Source organism: Lytechinus pictus, chromosome 18 (assembly GCF_037042905.1).
Source record: "Lytechinus pictus isolate F3 Inbred chromosome 18, Lp3.0, whole genome shotgun sequence".
Taxonomy (NCBI): domain Eukaryota; kingdom Metazoa; phylum Echinodermata; class Echinoidea; order Temnopleuroida; family Toxopneustidae; genus Lytechinus; species Lytechinus pictus.
This window is the reverse complement of record NC_087262.1, coordinates 8,282,942-8,304,491: the sequence shown is the minus strand read 5'-3', so window position 1 is coordinate 8,304,491 and position 21,550 is coordinate 8,282,942. Positions and strand designations below refer to the sequence as shown.

The following is a 21,550-nucleotide window of genomic DNA, read 5'->3' as shown; positions in this document are numbered from 1 at the left end:
AATGTGAAAGATATACATTACAACCATTTTTTTTTCAATACATAAAATTGTCAATATTTGTTTTTATTTGTTCGTTTATTCGCCGCTTTTATTTCATATAACAATGGACATTTATATGGAGCGGTCCGGATTGCAAAAACAAAACGAACAGCAAAACTCTACCAAACATTTTCACGGTCTAAGTTCCGTTGTAGGGAATATACTATAAGCATTTTCAGCAATTAAAAAATATTCCACATTTAAAGCCCGGTTAATTCTTTGGTAAAGAACAACAAAACCAATTGTTAACATGATAATTTTATAGAGATGTAGTAGCCGTCGAATGTTGTTTTTTAATTAAAATTAAAATCGGCAATGTTTTATTTTCTCTAAAATTCAATTTTGGATATCACAGATATGAAGACAAAGATATCATGGAACTGGTAGCTCATGCTATGCAATAAAATAGGTTTATATTTAAAAGAAAAAGAAGAAAAAACTAAAAGATATCTTAATATTACTACCTTCGCATATTAACCTTTTTATGACATATGCATTTATATTATTCTGTATTGAATTTGAATAGTAATAATGCATTTGGGGTTCATGCCAAAGTTAATTACTGTACCACTTTAAATCAAGCCATTGCGTTCTGTATTGCTTTAATTAGCTTTGTTTCTTATTGAAACGCTATATAACTGAAATACATTATATCAAATTACATTATAAATGTATTGTATTATTCTGAACGTAGTGATAAAGACAAACAAACAATACTATTATTTTTAATAAATCTTGTTTCTACTATTTTGCAGATCTTTTCTTCCCGTTTGGATTGACGGAAGGCGACAGATTCATGAACATAATTGATGACGGGTCGACATTCCGACAACTCATCTCCGTGGTTTTCCCCTTCTTCGATAATAACCATTATAGTCTATTTGTAAGTTGAACATGGAATTGATGAATATAATAATGATGATGATGCTAATGCTAATAATCAGTCAGGAGAGGCAAACATTTTCTAAAAGAAAAAAAAAATTAAGTTTACTACCATTTGCGGGAGCAGAAAAAACAAGTCAAAGGTTATTGTCATGTCACGCAGCAAACAAACCAAATAAAAAAAAAACAAAAAACAAGCGACTTGGACCCCCAAATAATAATAATATTACCCAATCAGGAAAGCCAAACCACTTAATATTTTTTTAAAGAAAATAATGTGAGGTCATCATCATTTCTGGAAGCATTTTCGTGGTAAGTTTTTTTTTGACGACTAATAAAAATAAGTCAAAGGTCATCTTTATTTCTCGTATCAAATGTGAAATAAAATCTGACAGGTTAACCCCCCCCTAAAATGACTTCCACGGTCAGGAGAGGCGAACATTCTAACATTTTCTAAAAGAAAAAAAAAGTAAGGTCCCCACCTTTTCTTGTAAGAAATTATCTGACTCATAAAAAAATACTCAAAGGTCATCGTTATTCTTCGTAGTAATGCTCCCCCCATAAATGTGACAAGCACCTCCCTCCTCACTCATCTATCGACTCCGTAAGTGAATGGTACTGTCTTTTTTCAATCGTCTAGGTAAACACTAACGGTGTCATTTCGTTCTTGGAGCAAGTGACAACTTACACACCTGACCGATTTCCACTCGATGACAACCGCCGTCTGCTGACACCCTTCTGGGCCGATGTCGACACGAGAAATGGCGGCGCTATTTCCTATCGAGAGGTTCTCCGATTCGGACAAGACGACGAGCTGTTCGTCGAGGCCGATGCCATCATAAGATCATCGTTCGTTGAAATGAGAGACTTTGTGTCATCGTGGCTGTACATCACAACTTGGGACCAGGTGGCTTTCTACGGCAGTCGGGATGATAGTATCGTAAGTACATGTATACAGCATATTGGGTCGTTATTCTGTATATTGTATTTGTGGGGCCATTTCATGTCACCTACTATACGGAGTGTCCGCTTCTACAACTCCAACAACGGCGGATTCAAGAACACAGAAAATGTATCGAAATCAAATTCCCTTCTGACATGGAGTCTTTGTCGAATATTGGTGAATCAAAAAAGCAGTTTCGTCCTGGATTCTGGAAAACGACGTATTTGCAATTTTTCGTCAGCTCTGAAAAGTAGGAAGAAACTCCTGTTTTGATTCAACAATATTCGACATTCATGGCTGCACATTGTCGTGAAGGGCATTTGATTTCTATAATCTTGAATCCGCTGTGCATCGTGAAAGCAAAAAACACCTATCTGAAGAATCATGCCTTAAATGTCAAGTCCACCCCAGAAAAACAGTTTATTTGAATCAACAGAGAAAAATCAAACAAGAATAACCCTGAAAACTTCATCAAAATCGGATGTAAATAAGGAAGTTATGACATTTTAAAGTTTCGCTTATTTTTCACAAAACAGTTATGTGCACAATTCAGTGATATGCAGTGGCGTAACAGGCGGGGGGGGGGGGGCAGGGGGGCAAGCTGCCCCCCCTGGCGGAACTCACCGGGAAAATGAAAAAAACGGGAAAAAGAAAAAAAGGGGGGAAGAAAGGGAAAGGGAAAGGAAAGAAAAAAGGGGAAAGGGGAAGGGGAAAGGGAAAGGAAAAGGGAAAAGAAAACTAAGAAAAAAAAGGGAAAACGGAAAGATAACGGGAAAAGGAAGGAAAGAAGAACAAGTACGAAAGAACAATTCTCCCCGATATACAAATACATTAGCATGATTAGTAAGACAGGGAAATAAATTAAAGATGACAAAAAGCCAAACAAAAGCGGGAAATAAAGACAGAATGGAATTAGCCAAAATCTAAATTGGAAAATAAAGAATAGGTACAAGATAACGTACACTACCGGGCTGCCGAGGATTGAGATAACGAGCGGGAAGAAAAATGGATGGTATATAGCATAATGTCGTATGAAAGTCTATCATTATATCTCCAAAGGCTCTGTCCAAGAGTCAAAACCCCGTGCAGTGGGGGCTCTTCATCTGTAACCTTTAGTGGGTTCTATAACGGGCCCTTATATGGACCCTTCCTGCATTAAGCTTTACGTTGAAGCACTGGCGTACCGGGGGTGGTTCCACAGCCAAGGGGAAATAAAAGAAAATAAAGGAGGCAGCGAAATGAGATGAATGAAAAAAAATATATGACATGAAATTTGCTATAATGATGTAAAAATCTATCACATAATTAGAATTTCATTTTAACAGGCCATTTTTTTTCTGGCTCGCTTCGCTCGCTGGCGACTTTTTACAAATTCTCCCACATTTGCTATGGTGTGCCCCTCACACTATTTGGATGATTACGATACACAACTGCATTGAATTTATGTGTTGTGTGAAAGCTATATAAATATACACGCAATTTGATTAAAATAAGTGGCCATCTGTAAGGTTTAAAATGACTTTGATATCAAGAGGTTTCGGGGCTCTGCCCTGGACCCCACCCATAAAGCACTGTTATATGAATGAGTCTGGACCATGACCCCCAAAAGTTCTACAACCAAACAAAAAAAATTGAGGAAAGAAAGGAAAGTGTATTATATTTTTCTGAATATCACGTTAAAATCTATCTTAGATTCTCATGAAAAGGTGGGTTTTTTTATCTCGCTCGCTTCGCTCGCTCGGGACCTATATTAAGCTACTTCTTGCCACAAGCGCCATACTCGGCCCACTCGAGCATATAGAGCTTCGCCCTGATGTTCACAATCATAACAAAAATCCTGTTCACCGTGGCGTACAAAAAAGAGAGAAAAAAGGAAAGAGAGGAGGGTAAAATATGATATCATCTTTTTAACATTATGTCGAAATCTATCACAAAATTGGATTTTTGCAATAAAAATGTCAAAAAATTTTGCTCGCTCGCTTTGCTCGCTCGCATTTATATATATGTATTTGCCCGATACGCCATATCGCCCCCTCAAAATTTTTGCCTTATGACGCCATTGCCTGTTCCATGACATGACCGGGAAATGTTTGGCTCTTGCCCCCCTGTTACGCCGCTGGTGATATGCAATTGAGAGAGTCGATGATGTCACTCACTCACTATTTCTTTTGTTTTTTTATTGTTTGAATTATACAATATTTAAATTCTTGCGAATTTGGCAAGTAGGAGCCTCTTGTTTGAACCACAGAATGTTAAAACAATGGAATCCCACATGTTCAGGGAGGAATTATTTTTTTTCTCATGGAAATCAGGAGAAAATTAAAATATTTAATATTTCACATATAAAATACAAGAAGTAGCAGTCAGTCGGCAGGTCCCCAGAAAGTGGCTTCTTTCATCCAAGTGATATTCATGACTTGAGATGTTTTGCATATTTAATGAGCTTGGTGCGGACCAAAACACCTCTTTTCCTTCGGTCATTGCTGCTCTAATTGTGCATCGAATTTCATGAATTTGGTATCATTGTAAAGAAGAATTATCCTTTCAGGTCATGTGTTTGAATTTATTCAAAAATTTTGTAATAAAGGTTAAAATGTTGATCTAAAATATGCTAAAAAAATAATTATTTTCACCTGACAAAAGCTGATATTTTCGCACTTTATTTTTGTTTGAGCCCAAATGATTTTTAAATCATGATGAAGCTGAATATGTATGCTTTATTAATGATTTAGGTTTCAAAATAAGAATTTGTTTAATCGGGTCAAGAACACACTTTTCATTTGCCAAGTAAATACAGCAGCTTGAAAACAAGAATACTGCAATCTGATTGGTCAAAGTACCACACATTGGCAAATTCCAACGGTTCCAGTGCCTGGGTTCATGGGAAGGTCACACTTCCCATGTGGTAATCTCCTCAAATACCCCGCTCCTGTTGTTCTGTGAACCTTATCCAGCCAATCAGAACTCTGAATTTCATGCAAGTACAAAATTTCAGAAATCTCGTCTTGTACCTTGGTGGGAAAAGTGTGATCTTGACCCGATTAAAAGGTGCCGCATATCAAGAGTGGCATTGTGAGAAAGTACAGAAGTTCAGCTTTATGGTGATATAGGTATCATTGAGGCTCAAAATAAAAAGTTTTGCACAATTTGCAAAAGAAAACAGAGGAAGAAAATTCAATTTTGAGGCACATTTTCAGGCCAGAAATTTACTTATTTAACAAAATATTGTATACAAAATAAATGACCAATATGAAAGAGTAACATTTACCCTATCTGATGGTGCAATAACATTTCATCTAACTTTAGATTAAAACAGGTAAATTCTTAGAGAAAGAAAATCTCACGAATCACGAGATTTTGCAATGAGGAGGATTCAGCCACGAGATGATTTGGATGAATCTGGCCTTTTTGCTCATTAGCATAGGGACCTGCGGTCTGACTGATAGTGAGTGAGTGATTTCATCGGTCCCCTCATTTGCATACCGACCAGGATGTGCATATAACTTTTTTGTGAAATTAAGCAAAACTTTAAAATGTCATTTCTTATTTTAGATCGGATTTTGATGAAATTTTCAGCGTTATGGTTGTCTGATTTTTCTCTTTCTATTCAAAGCAGCTTTTTGTTGGGATGGACTTGTCCTTTAACGGGTAAGTGGATTGCAAGCTGAACAAGCTTACCTGGAAGGGCTGACAGTTTTAGATACAGCGAACCATATTTTAGGAAAACATTAACACCCAAGACTTTAGAGCTGTGTGACAAAAGAAGGAGGGTAGGGGTCAGAGTGACCCCCGGAACTGGTGTCAGGCTTTCGCCCCATGGTATCCAGTTCCCCCCAATTTGTTCCAGTTTCTTTCCGTCACCAATTTTCTTTTCCATTCTCTTGGTATTATTGGGAGACCAATGATTCAGAGAAGATCTGGGGAATGTATGGCAGAGGAAAAAGCAGATAAGGCTCTGAAAGTAGGAACGTCAGCAGGGATAGACAATATTACAGCTAAAATTATCAAAATTGGAGGACAGAGTATGATTACGATCCTCAATAGAGGATTTGAGAAACTGGAATCTGGCCAACACCGTTGATACAATCATCGATCCTTACTCTGCCAGAAAAGGAAATTTGCAGGACTGTGAAAACTACTGCGCTATGATCATCCAAATAAAGTCATGCTAAAAGTCATTTTGAATAGACTTGAACAGTGGTCAGAATACACCATTGCTGCAGAACAGGCAGGAGTTCAAGTAGGACGGAGCCCGCTGAACAGACCTTTAAAGGAGAATGAAACTCTTGGAGCAAGTTAGCCTTTGTCAAAGCAGAAAAATCAAAGAATAAGATCAACAAAAGTTTGAGTAAAATAGGACTAGCAATAGAATAGTTATGAGCATTTGAATGCCGAGATCACTAATGCTATGGAGATCCTCCCATTGGCAACGCAACCAAGATCTATGATATCACAGATGAACAACTCTCCCCTTTTGGACAGTGAAAATATACCCCAAAACATCTCTTTTTGCTCATTCTAATCATATGACAAACGATTCATCAATGATATAATGTTGTGAAACCTCTGTACTTGTCCTCTCATAAAGAGAACACCTCACCTTGTGATAGATTCTATAAAAGTGAGAATATAAGTGAAATAAGTACTAAAGCAATGAGGGAGTTGTACGTGTGTGACATCACAGATCTTGGTCGCATTGCCAATGGGAGGATCTACATGGCATTAGTGATCTCAATATTGAAATGCTCATAACTTTCTTATTATTCATTCAATCCTCCTCAAACTTTCAACAATATGTTTCTTTGATTTTTCTCTTTGATATGGATTGAGCTGGTTTCAAGGGTTTCATTCTCCTTTAATTTGAGAGTAATCTGCGAGAAGTACATACAGCATCAGTAGAAACTCTATCACGTCTTTGTGGATTTCAACAAAGCCTTCAATTAAGTTTGGCATGCAGCGCTGTTTTCAACCATGGGAAAGTACAAACAATATTATCCAAATAATGAAACAGATGTATGATCGGGTTACAATGGTTGTACTCTTAAATATAAATAAAGATTATTGGTCCCCACAACAGTTGGTGTGCACCAGGGATACCTCCTCTCACCCACACTTGTCAACATGAGAATAATGGAAGATGCGCTTGGAGATCATGAAGGTACATCCACTGGAGGAACAGTTACCAGTCACATTGATGGATTTAGTGGGAAAAGAAGGTGAACTGGTCATCTTAGAAACACAAACTGAATAAAGCAGCTACAGGATATGGGATGGAAGTAATCTCAGAAAAGTCCAAAATTATGACAAATAGCACCCAGCATGCCAAGGGGTTTACAAGACGCATAACAGTCAATGGGACAACCATAGAGGCAGTAAAGTCCTTCAAATAACTAGGATCCATTAATTCAGACGAAGGTTTAAAGTCTGAGATATTAACAGGAATGGCTAAGACAGCAGCTGCATAGGCAGAATTGAAAAACACCTGGAAACATAGAAATATCTTTGCGCTCCAAGATCAACTTGATTTGCTGTATGGCTGTGAAACGTGGAAAATCTCAGCAGAACTACAGATAATGATCCTTGCTACCGATATGACATACTTCAGAAAAATGTTCAATATACACTACCCAAACTGTGTGACTCCTGAAGAAATCCGGGTAAAATACAGGTAATAGGTCCCTAGGATAGGACAGCACAAGAGATGGGAAGATAACATGCACGAGTGGATAGGAATTAGGTTTGTTAAAATCACAGAAAGAAGTGGAGGACGGAAATGGATGGAGAAAAGTGGTGGCTACAGCTTCAGTGGTGCCCCAAACGACAATTGCCTTGTTCAGACGTAAAATTATATTATGCATGGATTAAAAATCCCAAAGATATTTATCTTAACACGACGCAGACGTGTGCTGTTTTTGGTTGAAGGAAGGGTATCGGAGGAAGCCCAGTCGGGGAAAAAGGTCGGAGAAGTGCCCGTCTGGACAAAGTGACTCCCACCTTCCTTTGACCAAGAGGTGACCTAACTCTAAAGAGGACTTCAGGGGAGCGTTTCATGAAGGACCTGTCAGATGGTTGATCCGACAGTTACCATAGGAACGGTGGCTCTCAGCCAATCAAAATGAAGGAAAAGTAGTCAGGTCTGACAACTTGTCAGACCAAAATGTTGATGAAACGCTCCCCCGTACTATTTTAGCAGTTCTACCTTTAAAAGTGTCTGTCCTCGTACAGATCTCTTTCATGATAAAGGCATTTCTTTTGTAAACCAGATGCAAATTTCACTGAATCAATTAACACTAACTCTTGACAATAATTTGAAACTGTGTAAAGCTAATTGTTAATTGGTTCACCATTCATTAGAGTTTGCTTTGCTTAAAAAAAATAAGTTGAATTTTGTATTAAAAAAATCTCAATTCTGATATCCTGTACAGAGGAATTCCTTCCAGGCCGTGCTTGTAACCGATGGCCGCTATTCCTTCGCCATCTTTAACTACGGTGATATCAACTGGACCACTGGGGAGGCCAGCGGTGGTGACCCATCGACAGGTCTTGGTGGGACGCCTGCCCAGGTATGTAATTAGTAACGGCTTCACCAAGACAGGACTCCCGGAAAATTTTTGAGAAATAAAAAAAAATTGGGGGGAATTCTAAATAATAGGTTTATGCTGTTACACACATCATATTCAAGTCAGTTACACTCTTCAAAATTTATTGAAAAAAAATTGTCTCGCCCAACTGTAACAAAATCCTGGTGCCGCCACAGGTAAATGGTAATAATGAGCGGGTTTTAAATTGGGTTATAATTAAAAAGTAATTGTACTAGGGAATGAGAAGTCACATTTCATATTACTACTATTTTGTTTTCGCATGTGTAACGACATGCATGTAACTAAAAAGACACCAAATGAGATAGATCGAACCCTAAACAATACCGATGCACTCACAGCTGTGCATCATTTGTACACTAAATAACTCCATGAACCCTCACTTCGGTTTAGGGCTTATTACCGTGAGACCTTTTACAAAGCTGCTCGTAGAATTACCCTACAAACAAGCTTTAAATTATCACTTTCCATTTAATAACAAAAAGTTCAACTTGCTTAATGTATAGAATTACCGATATCTATATCATTAACAATCATTTTTATTTTCTGCCAATACTCGATGAAATATTTGAAGGCCTGTAGGCATGGTAGGTTGCATTCGGTGAGAATAATTTATGTTGTGTTTTACCATTCACAACTACTTCGTTTATAGGTGAGGTACGTAAATAGGGATTGACTTCCGGGACGTAGAATAAAATCAACTTGATCTTCAAAGCTTCCTTTATTATTAGCTATTGTTTGGTCCTTCACGTTCTTCAGGTATGAACGAAGGAAAAATTATTATGAAGACAATCGTAATGATGATGATGACGGTGGCGATGATGGCTTTAAACCAAACTGCTAAGAAAATATGAATAATTCAATTGTTAGTAAGAAACTAGACGACCGATGAGTTTGTGGCCCTCTTCAACAGGATGATGCTGCTGATGAAGCTGACGAATAAAGCGGCTATGACTTACGAATCAAACTTAAAAAAAAGTTTTTTTAAGGGTGTACTCTTAAGATATTCGAAAACTGAAATTCTCTATTTCTCAGGTTGGATTCAACGCTGGTGACGGAGTGACTTACTACAGCGTCCCTGGATCTCAGACACCCGCTGTCGTCGACATCGAAACGACCTCGAACATAGGCGTTCCGGGAAGATGGGTTTTCAGAACGGACAATGCCAACATCGAAGGATTAGAATGCGTAACGTTTGGTGTGTACACGTATGATTTCGCCGTTTGCATTTAGCATTTTTTGCCTTACCGAATACATATATGAGGATATATTATGTAATTTTTCATTTCAGTTTTCTGTGTACTTTTATTGGTCGTAAAGACTTACTTGAAACCCGATAAGATAATACCAATCGATATACATTAATAAAAATGAATAGAGCGACAACGCGCTAGTTTGAGGCTACCGGTAAGACACATAAGTATTCAAAACGGTCAAGCGCGCATAAAGTTCCACACTTTTTTTCTTGCTTGTGCGTGTTATTTTATACGTTTTGGTATGGCCCCATGTACTGCATGCAACATGTTCTAACCATTGATATAGCCTATATATATGTATATTGATAATATTACCAGGGTGGAGGAACATCCGGGTCTTTTGCTATAACAAAATACAGATTCTAATGATGAATTTTAAATCAGCCAGTCAAAAGCAACACAATTTCTATAGCTTTTAACAGTTATCGTTTATTTTTGTTATGTAACAAGCGGATAGACGGAACCCTAATCAGGGCTCCGTAACACAAAGGTTAGCAATTAATTGCTTATTTCAAAGAACAATTCAGATCGATTTTTAGTCTTCTGAACAAAATGCGAATGGTACGTTGATTTTGATAGGCCATTTCATTTAGCGATTAATCTCTAATCTTTGTGTTATGGGGAATTGGAACACTTGTTGTAAAGCTTTCTCCGAAGGGCCCGGGACAGAAAATGAAAACTTGTATATTCTACTTTGGAATGTTTTATCCAATTCCACCGATGTCTTATTTTGAAAAGGTACCCAATACTTTTTGAAAATTAAATTGCAAGAGGTATTCCAGAAAACACAGTTTTATCCTAAGTTATTCGCCTCATAACTGCTTTAGGACCTACACAATTATACAATCCACGGCATCTGTTAGTCAATTCAAGAGGTGACATTATTGATTTGTTTTTATTTGTATTAATAAATGTATTTAATATTTATTTATTCATTCATTATTTATCAATCTATTATCATTTTCTTTATTTTTAAATCTGTTAATTTATCTTTTTCGATAGAGGGGATTTACTAAATCTTTAGAGTAAGCTAAAAAAAAAAACAGTTCTCCAAATCCTGGATGATATGATCAATATCAGGTAGAATCTTACTATTTGGGGATCGTAAATCAGAGCCCCAGTGCTAGAATTGTGCAAAGAAATAGTTAACATATTGACTTAGATTAGGTACACGAAGTCATGTTGCTGTTGTTTTAGATCATCCTCCTTCAGAATGAAAATATATAGCTATTATCTTTTTTTATTCATATTACAGGGAAGATTAGTTTATTTCCTTTGGTCGGTTCCATGTTTGGCGGGACTCAGGTGTTCATTAACGGACCGTGCTTCAACTCAACGAGCCAAATCGTTTGTGATTTTGACGGAATCAAAACGAATGGAAGGCTTCTGTCAGACAAGACCGCGATTTGCATATCGCCAACCTTTTACAAAGTCGGAAGAATTCCGCTTCTAGTGTCTTTAGACGATGGAAACAATTATCTTTTCAAAGGAACTTATACACTTAGTAAGTATTTAGGATGTTTGTAAAGTGTAGAACTAGAGCTGCAATTTTTATGGAACCACATGTTAATTAGACTATCTAGTCATTATAAAATGAAAAAAAAGGTGTTCCGTATAGGATTCAATTTATTTGAATGCATGCAGGATAAAAGAGCACTGTCGATTAAATTACCTTTCTCACAGTAAGTGCCGTGGCTGGGGATCAAACTCAAGAGTTTCAAATGTCCAGTCAGGCGCTCAAGTTAAAGTAGCGTCATGGTATCATCAACATCAGCTAACTCATTGTACATAAGAAAAATAATATGTTCAATGGCATACCTTATAACTTTACTTATAACTTGTGTAAAATTAACATACCAATTAAATAACTTATTGCTGCTTGATCGATTCCCAGAACAAAATTACGAATCTATTCTTCTCTATTAGGTAGCGTTGAGGACGTCCCTGATAATGTATTTTCCTCGGTAACGGAAAGCGACCAAAGAGAATCCGACTTCGTGATCACTTGGGGCGTCGGAGCCATGCAGCGTGTAAATACAGTCGACATCGTAGTCTATGGGTACCAAGAGGAGAGGGGAATCGATTTTAATGGACCTTTGATCACACTGGCCCAAGGAGTTGACTACAGCCTCGGGACTCACAGAGTTGTAGGGTTACCCTACAGCGAGATTGGTTATGAGGTCGGAGTCATCGGGATCATCGATTCTGCGACTAAGTTAGCCTTTAAACAATTCGCTTTAATTCAACTTTATATCATTCAAGGACAGTAAAAAATGAAATGTTTAACAAATAAATAGAGTAAAAAAATAATACATGAATGAGGATCAGTTGAGGTGTCCGATGGGGGACTTAAAGATAAATTCCAGTTTTGGTAACGATCTAAAAATGACTTTTTACAGAATCTAATATAATGACCACCTAAGTGTCTGTTTGTATGAATAAAAAATATGTGCCAAAGGATTCTGGAAGAAATTGTGTGATCGCTGAGAAATAAGCAAAATAAGCGCGGATTCGGTCACTTCCGTCGGGTCTTTATCTTAGCAATAATAATACACTGTCCCACGTGTGCCTATCTGTGTTGGTGATCTTCAGTGTGGACATTTTTCAGCGTAGATTTCAAGATTTCACAAAGTTCAGTTTATGTAACTGTACCAGATCTAGATCCTCGATGATATACTGACAATTAAGCCTTGTTTTACAGACTTTCTCATGAAATCAGTGTTTACTGCAAATACTGGAATTTCTCTTTAAATGCTCCTAAGCCTAAAATAGAAGTTATGACATAGGCATAATTCAGGCTGAAAGAAGTTATGCCAATAATACATATTTTTCCAATGAGTGAAATACGCAGCAATACAATTTACAATTAAACGCTATACGCCTTTCATCAATCTGTAACATTATTTAATATGGATGCATGGTAAATAAGCCACTTTTTAAAAGGAAAGCCTGTGGCAAGGGGAAATATTGCTAATTACCAATAGTCATCATCAGTAGAGCGAGGCAATATCATGAGGCTGGTACACTTGATTGTGTAATAATCTCGTGCTTAACACGGTTTAAGAAAATAGATTAACATATAAAAACGGAAATTACAATTTCAGGGAGATTGGCATCCCAACTGTGGACATTTCTGAAATGCATGGAGACAGGTATGTAACTGTGGCGTGTGGTGACTGCCGAAAGTCTTACTCTCACGGGTTCTAGTATGATCCGTAGTTCTAGCATGTCTAACACGTAATAATTTACAAAATAGAATGTTGGTCGGATCAAGAGGAAGTGAGAGATACGATTGAAATGATGACATGTAAAGTGCACTCTTCATTCTTATTGTTAGATCGTTCTCTTCTGACTTCCCCCTTTCAGTTACAGCCGCGCTATACTCTGGAGCAAGGTACATGTTCTTCAGTGGATGAATGGCTTTGATACAAAGAAGTGGTGTCGCAATTGGCTTGACATTGAGGTTGAAAATGATGATACCTTTCTGAATGCCACGCCACCGTGCCCTTGTACATTTGACCAAGCTCAGTTGGACATAGGCAGGTTCAGCCCCCATCCGGAGTGTGACGTTGATTCCACAGAACCCAACAACTGCATTCACAAACCTCAAGCAATGCATTGTGTCCGAGCCAACCTGCCAAGGTATTTGTTTATTTATTTTTTTCATTTGTTATTTTTTTTTGCTTTCATACCTTTTAATGATTTCATTTTAAATGAAGACATTCGATAAAGGTTTACTTCATTATTTCTCTGAATACACTGCCTTTCAGAAAGGCGAAGTTTAACATATCATAAGCTTAAAATAATATACATCTCAAATCAGACAACGCTTCATACAAAATAATCATACATAAACGAAAAATATCTAAAATTCGAAAATATAGAAAAACACTGTCAGAAATATTCCGTTCCTTGAATATATATAAACATAAATCAACATCTTCTATTGGTAGTTTTGTAAAATTAGCTAATCTAATTTTAGCAAGTGCACTATGTTATTTTTTATTCAACATAACCATACGAATTATATTTCCTTTTCACAAGTTAATTGTGATTACAAATACTACAAACGGAAATTACTTTGTTTATTCCGCCAATTGTGAATGTTTTGTTTGATTGTAGCTTAAAAGGTGGTGGACAGGCGTGCTGCTATGATTGCAAGGGAGTGATCATCAACGTCTTTGACTTCCCAGGAGGAGGCTACAGCAATCGCTACCATCACGGAGGTGTCTATCCTTACGAGAAGATTGGAAAGGTATGTTTTGGTTAAGATCGGCCACGAAAGATAAAATGCGAAGGGCAAGTTTGAAAATTCCTTGTCTGCCCCAGACCAGATTGGAAAGGTTTTATATGACATTGTTCCTGAGAAGGGCGAGTTGAGGAATTCCATCTCAATCCATCCCTGTTTTCATTGGAAAATATAACACGAAACGATAAATCAGAAAGAAAAGCTGATGCACATGAAGGGGGGGGGGGGGGGGGGTAGGGGCAGAGGGAAAATTGTCAAATCCTAAACACTATAACATTGCAACAGAGTAGTAGCAACATAATCATGATAATTATTTCCATATAGTTATGACATGACCATGAACGATTTGCTGGACATAACAATCGCAATATCAGTAAGATTCCAATTTTATGAAATACACTTGCTTCTTTCATCGTTTGTTTTTTCCCCTGGTACCAGACTCTCTTGTTTAAATATGATTGACACCAGTTCGACGCCTTTCAATTCTGTACCGCAACCATTCGTAACCTTGCTGACGTTTTCTAGTACTCTGGTAGTCCTTCCTCACTAGAAGGCATGGTCAACAATGGTAAAGGGACATGGATCCTGTTCTCATGATATTCAACTGCATCAGTCAGGACAAAGCTTCCTTCTTTCCGAGAGCCTGACGAGGCTGGAACAGTCTCCAAAAGGGTTCGGCTAATTAAGCCTGACTTGAAACCTCAAATGTCTTAAAGTGGGCGCAGTTCTAATGCTAACAAGGCCAAGAATGGCTGTACTTACAACTGCACTGGAAAAAAGTTGGAATATAGAGTAACACAATTATGTAAAGTCCCCACATTTGCATATACCACCAGTGTGTTTATCTTTACCACCCATACTGAAGCAGAACACACACAGACTGGAAGATGACGATTTACAAGTATTATTGCATTCTCGTTAATCCCATGCAGGTACCATATATGTCTCACTACGTTACCGACTGGTTACCGTGGACCTACTGCTGTCGCTTTGGTGAGCACGATGATTCCGAGTGCAAAAACTTTGCAAGAGAACGACCATCTCAAATGTGCGACAACTACAGGCCACCACCACCAGGTATTTCTCTAGTTTATGATTCGGTCACACCAACAAAATAGACCCCAGATCGACCAAAGCAAATACGTTATTTCTAATGACATGATCAGTTTGGAGTTCGTTTCGCCGATGCTACTGTTCCATTAGGAAAATGATAAAACTATATGTACAATCTGTCTTATTATACCTCGTAAAATATACTAAAACACTTCACAATGAATTGTCTATTTCATAGAAATCTATAGTCGTACGAAAGTGCTTTTGCATTTCCAATGTTGTCGTGGCACTCAACATCAGGATTGAGGCGCAGCCCATCTTTTATTCAGACCTACATTGTTGATGCGACAGCCAATGGTGATGTATCATTCGTACTCCACCAGATAGCTAGCTGATACATTACCACTGCATGGAAAAACCCCTCGTGCACGATTTCCAGAACAACAGCAAAGTCCATGAGGCGCAGGTACATTCTGGTCAGCTAAAAGTTAGGGTAAGCCATAATTGGTTTTGATCCAGAACTAACAGGCGCCACAAGGTCAAAAGCAAGCGAGGCTGTATGCACCTGCCTGGTGACTGATAATCTTTCCTCCACATCTCCACTCTTTCCTTCAGTGGTTCCCGGGTGTCGCGTTTAACAAAGGTCATGGTAGAGGACATGTTGATTATAATATGTTAACATATACAGATATATGCAACTTCCCCTGTTCCCAAAAGACGTGCACAGTGGCATGGTCGAATATCATGCCGGTTTTCCTGTTCCCGTTTTGTGGCGTCTATGAAACAAAATTAAGAACTGAAGGAAAAAACGTTATTTTTGGTTCTCGTTGTTGTTAGTATGCTTAATAAGAGTAGGTCTAACATGCATGTACGTACCAGTGGTGCGTTGAAAAGTGTCGAGTTTTCAACGTGTTGAATTTTCTATTATAATTATATTGGGACTTGAAAAGAAGCTGAACGGAATTCCTCTACATAATTGCCGACACTAATGTGGCTTACTTTTTTGGGTACCTTGATGTTGAAGTCACACACCATCAAAACCATTTCAAACTACCGATGAGGTCATAGATCTGGTCGATCTGGGTCCCGTAACATAAAGCTTAGCGATCATCGTATAATGTTTTTGACGATCGATTGCATTGACTACATGTAAAAATCTAGAGTACGACTAATCGCATTTGTGTGACAGGATCTCGGAGTCTGTTCCGCTGGTGTGAATGTAATTATGCCGTTTTCCAATACGCTTAAGTCTTCATTCTCTTTGTCAACCATATTTTTTTTCATGTCTTCTAATGCTAAACAGCGCTGGGAAATGGCGACCCCCATATTGCAACTCTCGACTCGACCATGTACACATTCAACGGGCACGGTGAATACACCATGATGAACGCAATAAACGGGACTTTCATCTTACAAGCAAGAACCGCACCACTCTCGGGTAAGCTTGGTTAATATCTATCTTGTGTCACATTTCATGCCCTCTAGGTAATTATCTGATATTTAGTTGTCTTTGACCACTCCCCTTAAACATATCATCGTTTTTTCTCCATTCCTTCATGAATTGCAGCTTCAGTCTTATAATCTATAGTCATAGAAGGTTGTGAGTTTGTCGATAGTCAAAATGACAACTATGAACTGTGTGGTATAAAAACCAATCAGTCATGTCATGTATTCCGCATCATTATAGTTCAGTTATGTCAAATGTCTACGGACTTCTTGCATCTAGATTCATGAAACTAGACGTCAGATGGTTTTGTCACAATAACCCAATGGAAACTAACTAGTCTATATAAATCATTAGTAAGAACATTTTAGCTTCCGATTCATCTCAGCAGCTGAAATAAAATGGAAACATGATATATTCACATAAACCCCTTTTAAAATATATTGAATATCAGCGGAAATAGTTTAGAGAGACGAAAATGGGATCATATAATTTTTCTTTCTATTATATCTTCTCCCTATAGGAATCCCTTTGGCCACCGTGTTCATAGCTGTCGCTGTTAGGTACGGTGATAGTGACATCATCCATGTTCAAACAAATGAACGCAGGGTTCTTGATGCGTACGTCCAACAAGTCGGAGATGAACAGAATTTCACGAGGATTGACTTCACGCAAGCTCCTCGATGGGCATTTCAAGGTAACAAAGTATTCCAATTTGATTGGCTAGGATCATGCTTTTTCCATTAATGACAATCCAATGGAACCCCATAAAGGAACTCATATTCACTGAGCTAAATAGATGAAAAATAATAATAGATATATGATAATATTCCGATCAAAACATTTAAACGCCAAGTCAATCCCTTCCCCTGAAAAAAAACTAGCATAATTTTTTTTTTAAATATAGGCCTATATAAAAATCAGACTGATAGGGTTCGTAGTGACTCTCAGATCAGCATTGTGAAATTGTGAGATCAACAAAGTGAAGAACACCATCTTGAATGTGTTCGATGTCGAATGTAGTTGCAATTGCTTTCCGATGATTGTCCGTTCCCTACCAGGTGTTTCGGTGACGGGTCGCAACATTACCTCAGATGGAATCATAATTGCTTTCGACGGTGGGGTAGGACTGACCTTGAAGGAATCAGAAGGGGCTATGAGTATTTTCCTTGTCGCTCCGGACTCCTTCCGGAATCAAACGCAAGGTCTGATGGGAACGTGGAATGGTGTTTCCAGTGATGATTTTCTGACCCCTCAGGGAAATCTGTTGTCACCTGATCTGACTACTGAGCAGCTACACGACCAATTCGGGCTACAGTGTAAGGTTGCTAGACGATGTCACCTATCATAATCTTAGTTTCACTTTTTTAAGGTATATAATAAAGCACTACTTTCCCAAAACTCGGAGGCAGTAATAAAATAATAGACATCCGATTTGAACTATTTGTTAAGTAGTGAAAGTTCTCATTACTATTGACATTCTATTTTCGTAAGTATTATTCAAGATAAAATCATTAAACTTCGTTTTTTCTTAAAAAGAATATGTTCTTCATGACTATGATTTATCATTAGACCTACATATAATTGGTTATACTGTACACACTATCTTGTTCTTTTTATGGCAAGTATAATTGTATAAACGAAGCGTAGACGTTGAGGGTAGCGTTAAGTTCAGACTTTGACTTGTTCGGGATTTGTAAAAAGTCTGCCTATCAGATATGAAGACAGGAACTGCTTGACATACGCTATAAAATTTAATACAAGAATGGTACTCTATTTTCTATGGCACAGGGGAGATCGATGCACAAGAATCGTTGTTCTTCTACGAAACAGGCACCGACCACGAATCCGTCACGGATCGTAACTACCGTCCCATTTTTGAGCCAGTCACAAACCCTTTACTAAATCCAGCCCAGGTGGAGGAAGTCTGCGGTACGAATCAGTTCTGTATCTTCGACTACCAGACAACGGGTTCGCAGTCTTTTGCCGAAAATTCCATCGAGGAATTCGACCAGTATGAAGATGCCGTCGACAATCGGGAGTCATTCGGTAAGTAAGTTCATGTCACTTGCGTGTTAAGACAGATCGCATCTTCTGCGCAAGTAACCTGCATGGCTTGGTGACGTTTTTCAGTAAAACGACATTGATATAAGAAATCCAAAGATAAAAGTATAAATTGCGATTACGAAAATCGAATCATGACCCTGCTTTGCAATCTAAACAATTGAGAAGCTAATACGACGTTCTCGTTTTATGTTCAGTGAGCTGCCCAACCCTTTCCGCCCCTGCAAATGGGAGTGCCATCGTAACGACCTACGTAGCAGGAGGTGTCGCCAGATTCGTGTGCGATAGTGGGTTCGAACCGAGTCACATGACCAACCTGACCTGCCAATCAAATGGAACGTGGACTGCTGGTGATACTCCGACGTGTATCGAGGTTTTCGTGCCGACGACCATTGCGATCTCTATGCCGACGTCTGGAATGACCTCTCAAGCTGCCAGAACAACACTGCTATCATCCTTGGGTCCAACTGAAACAAAGACTTCCCAAGACACAACATCTACTGCTACCGTTCGAGGGACTTCTCCACCTCAAGGAGAGACCAGATCTACAGAACAGTATGTAACAGAGGACACTACGACATCCCCGCAGTTGACCACGATACTGAAGAAGGTCGACGATGGTAGGTTTCATCGAGACATGTCCGATTGTGTGAGCGAGGGTGCGTTCGCGATGGGGTGAGTGTGTGTGCGTGCGCGCGCGTGGGTGTGTGTGTGTGAGTGGGTGTGTTAGGCTGTGTGTGCTCTTATTTCTGTCCTTTCTTTAAAAGAGGTGAATCTATTTAGGTACAACATCAAAGTGACAATGAACTTCAGAAGCAATGACTTCCAAACTGACATTGTCCACTGTAAAGTAATGACACGATTCTTACTTGGAGGTTGCATTTTAGGATCGTATTAGTTATCTTACATATTGAAATGTATGCCCTTTTGATTATAATATGTGCTTTTCTGACCTTTACTACAGCTCTTCCCACTTGGTCGATCGTAGTGATTTCGCTCGGGTCCGTTCTTGTTGTCGCTGTTATCGGGATTATTATCGGCACCATGTGTCACAAGAAAAGGTATGAAATCCCTTTTAATCAACATATTTAAAAAGAAAATAGTCGCTTATTAAATCTATTGAAATAAGGCTCTACTCCAGTGCATTTTAATGTCTCCTAGTTTTAAAGACATTTTTGTCCATACGACAAAAATGAGGGATACAAAATTGGAAACAACGAAAATCTGGACTGAAAATGAAAAAAAGTCATTCCGTCACCATCACCGTCATTATTTCCATTATCATTATCACCGTTGCCAGTTGTTTTCTAATTTTTATAATTAAAGAAAATTTACTAATGTTAATAATGATTTCATCATCATCATTAACTGATAACACTTATTTTCATTCAACTCGGTTGCCATTTTCGGGTTTTGAAATTATCAGCTAAAGAGTTTCATTGTGCTGATGAAATCGTATTAATTTTTCAACACATACACAAAAACTATTCAAACTACTTTGATAGGGAAAGAGGGAGAGAAAATAATTTTATTTTTACAATGTTACTTTTGGATTTGCGTGGAAAGTGGAGATTATTTCAATATGATATTATATGTGTATATATGTAGACTTCATTCACATTCTGATGATCCTGTTGAGGGCATTTGTTTTTAATTAATTCTAATCAAAGAAATCGTGTTTCTTTCATTATCTGTCTTTTGTTCGACAGTGTGACACCTAATAATAGCCAGGAATTCGCTCACCCAAATCCTACATTCGTAAAGTAAGTCGTTATAAATTTTTACGCTCCATTTACACGCCTGGTAAAACCAATTCCATTACTATTATTTCAATTTTATTCCTGTTACTTCTGTACTTACATTATATTCTTCTCTTATATTACCATATATCAACTATGGGATCCTTGTTTGGGGCAATACCCACCAAAGTTTACTTAACAAAATATTATTGTTACAAAAAAAAGCCCTTCGTATTATTTCATTCTCACACCCCCTTCTCACACTGATCCGCTTTTCCTTGATTATAAAATGTAAAAGATTCAAGACTTATACCAATTTCAGCTTGGACAGTTTATGTACATGTATAAAAACAATATGGTTCCTTTTGCATTTCATGATTTGTTTTATCAAAATAACAATTTTCATAGGTATCCTACCAGACAAGCCGATTAACTTTCATCTACCTATCTTAAGAACTCGTTTTGCGCAAAATACTTTTATTTTCACCGCCCCCAAATTTTGGAATTCACTCCATAAAGATGTTCAACAGGCCCCATCTATCCACTCCTTTAAGAAAAAACTAAAGATATTTATGTTACTGTCTTACCAAAGTAATTATTTAGTTTGTATATTTTTAGTATTGTCTAAGCACGCTATTAAGTCACACTCTCTTGGATCTACGTTTGCACTCTCGTTCTTGCCCCCCCCCCTCTCTCCCCCTCTTTCTGACCCTTTTTCTCCACAGAATCTGCGTGTGTGTGTGCCTCCCTCTCTCTGTGTCTCTCTCTCCCCACTTATCTTTGCCCTCTCCCTCTCTCGCTCCCCTTTCAGTACTTTATTCCTTCTCTCTCCCCTCTATTCTTCGTCATGTCTTTGTTTTCTTTTTAGTTTTTAGTATCGTCCCGTATCTCTGTCATCTTTTTATAATTTCTCGCTATTACTCACCATCTTATTATTATTTCCAATATTCTATTTTAACTTATTGTATTTACACTTGCGAATGAGTCCCATTTTTCAAATGTTTAATGTACTATCTTAGGGGATCCAAGCTTAATTTCTACAAGCAATGCTTTTTAGTGGATCCCGTCATTTCCATATCAGATTCTGTTAAAACTATTTTACAAATGTTTTGGAACTTGTTATTGATTTATAATCATTGTTATCATATTTCATTTGTATTTGTTTATATTTATAATGTATGTTTGATTTGTATTTGCTTATAATATTGATAATGGAAATGGAAAATAAAAACTTGAAACTTGAAACTAGTTACACGGACTAGTTATTATGAATGAAATGCTT

At 37.8% G+C, this 21,550-nt stretch overlaps 1 protein-coding gene across 4 annotated transcripts in view; it reads left to right on the top strand.

Annotated features, from left to right (window-relative positions):
* LOC129281395 (sushi domain-containing protein 2-like) overlaps positions 1-21,550 on the top strand; it is a 28,629-nt gene that overhangs the window by 2,041 nt on the left and 5,038 nt on the right. For all 4 annotated transcript variants that reach the window (XR_010296489.1, XM_064113235.1, XM_064113234.1 and 1 more), the window contains 16 exons: positions 795-922; positions 1,562-1,861; positions 8,290-8,427; positions 9,499-9,661; positions 10,975-11,223; positions 11,646-11,934; positions 13,086-13,361; positions 13,842-13,974; positions 14,901-15,045; positions 16,325-16,459; positions 16,989-17,162; positions 17,527-17,784; positions 18,257-18,514; positions 18,727-19,149; positions 19,494-19,590; positions 20,239-20,292. Coding sequence is in view for 3 of the 4 variants with exons in the window: in XM_064113235.1 (XP_063969305.1) it covers positions 795-922; positions 1,562-1,861; positions 8,290-8,427; positions 9,499-9,661; positions 10,975-11,223; positions 11,646-11,934; positions 13,086-13,361; positions 13,842-13,974; positions 14,901-15,045; positions 16,325-16,459; positions 16,989-17,162; positions 17,527-17,784; positions 18,257-18,514; positions 18,727-19,149; positions 19,494-19,590; positions 20,239-20,292 (3,220 nt within the window). In the remaining variant the exon portion in view is untranslated. The remainder of the gene's footprint in view (positions 1-794; positions 923-1,561; positions 1,862-8,289; positions 8,428-9,498; positions 9,662-10,974; positions 11,224-11,645; positions 11,935-13,085; positions 13,362-13,841; positions 13,975-14,900; positions 15,046-16,324; positions 16,460-16,988; positions 17,163-17,526; positions 17,785-18,256; positions 18,515-18,726; positions 19,150-19,493; positions 19,591-20,238; positions 20,293-21,550) is intronic.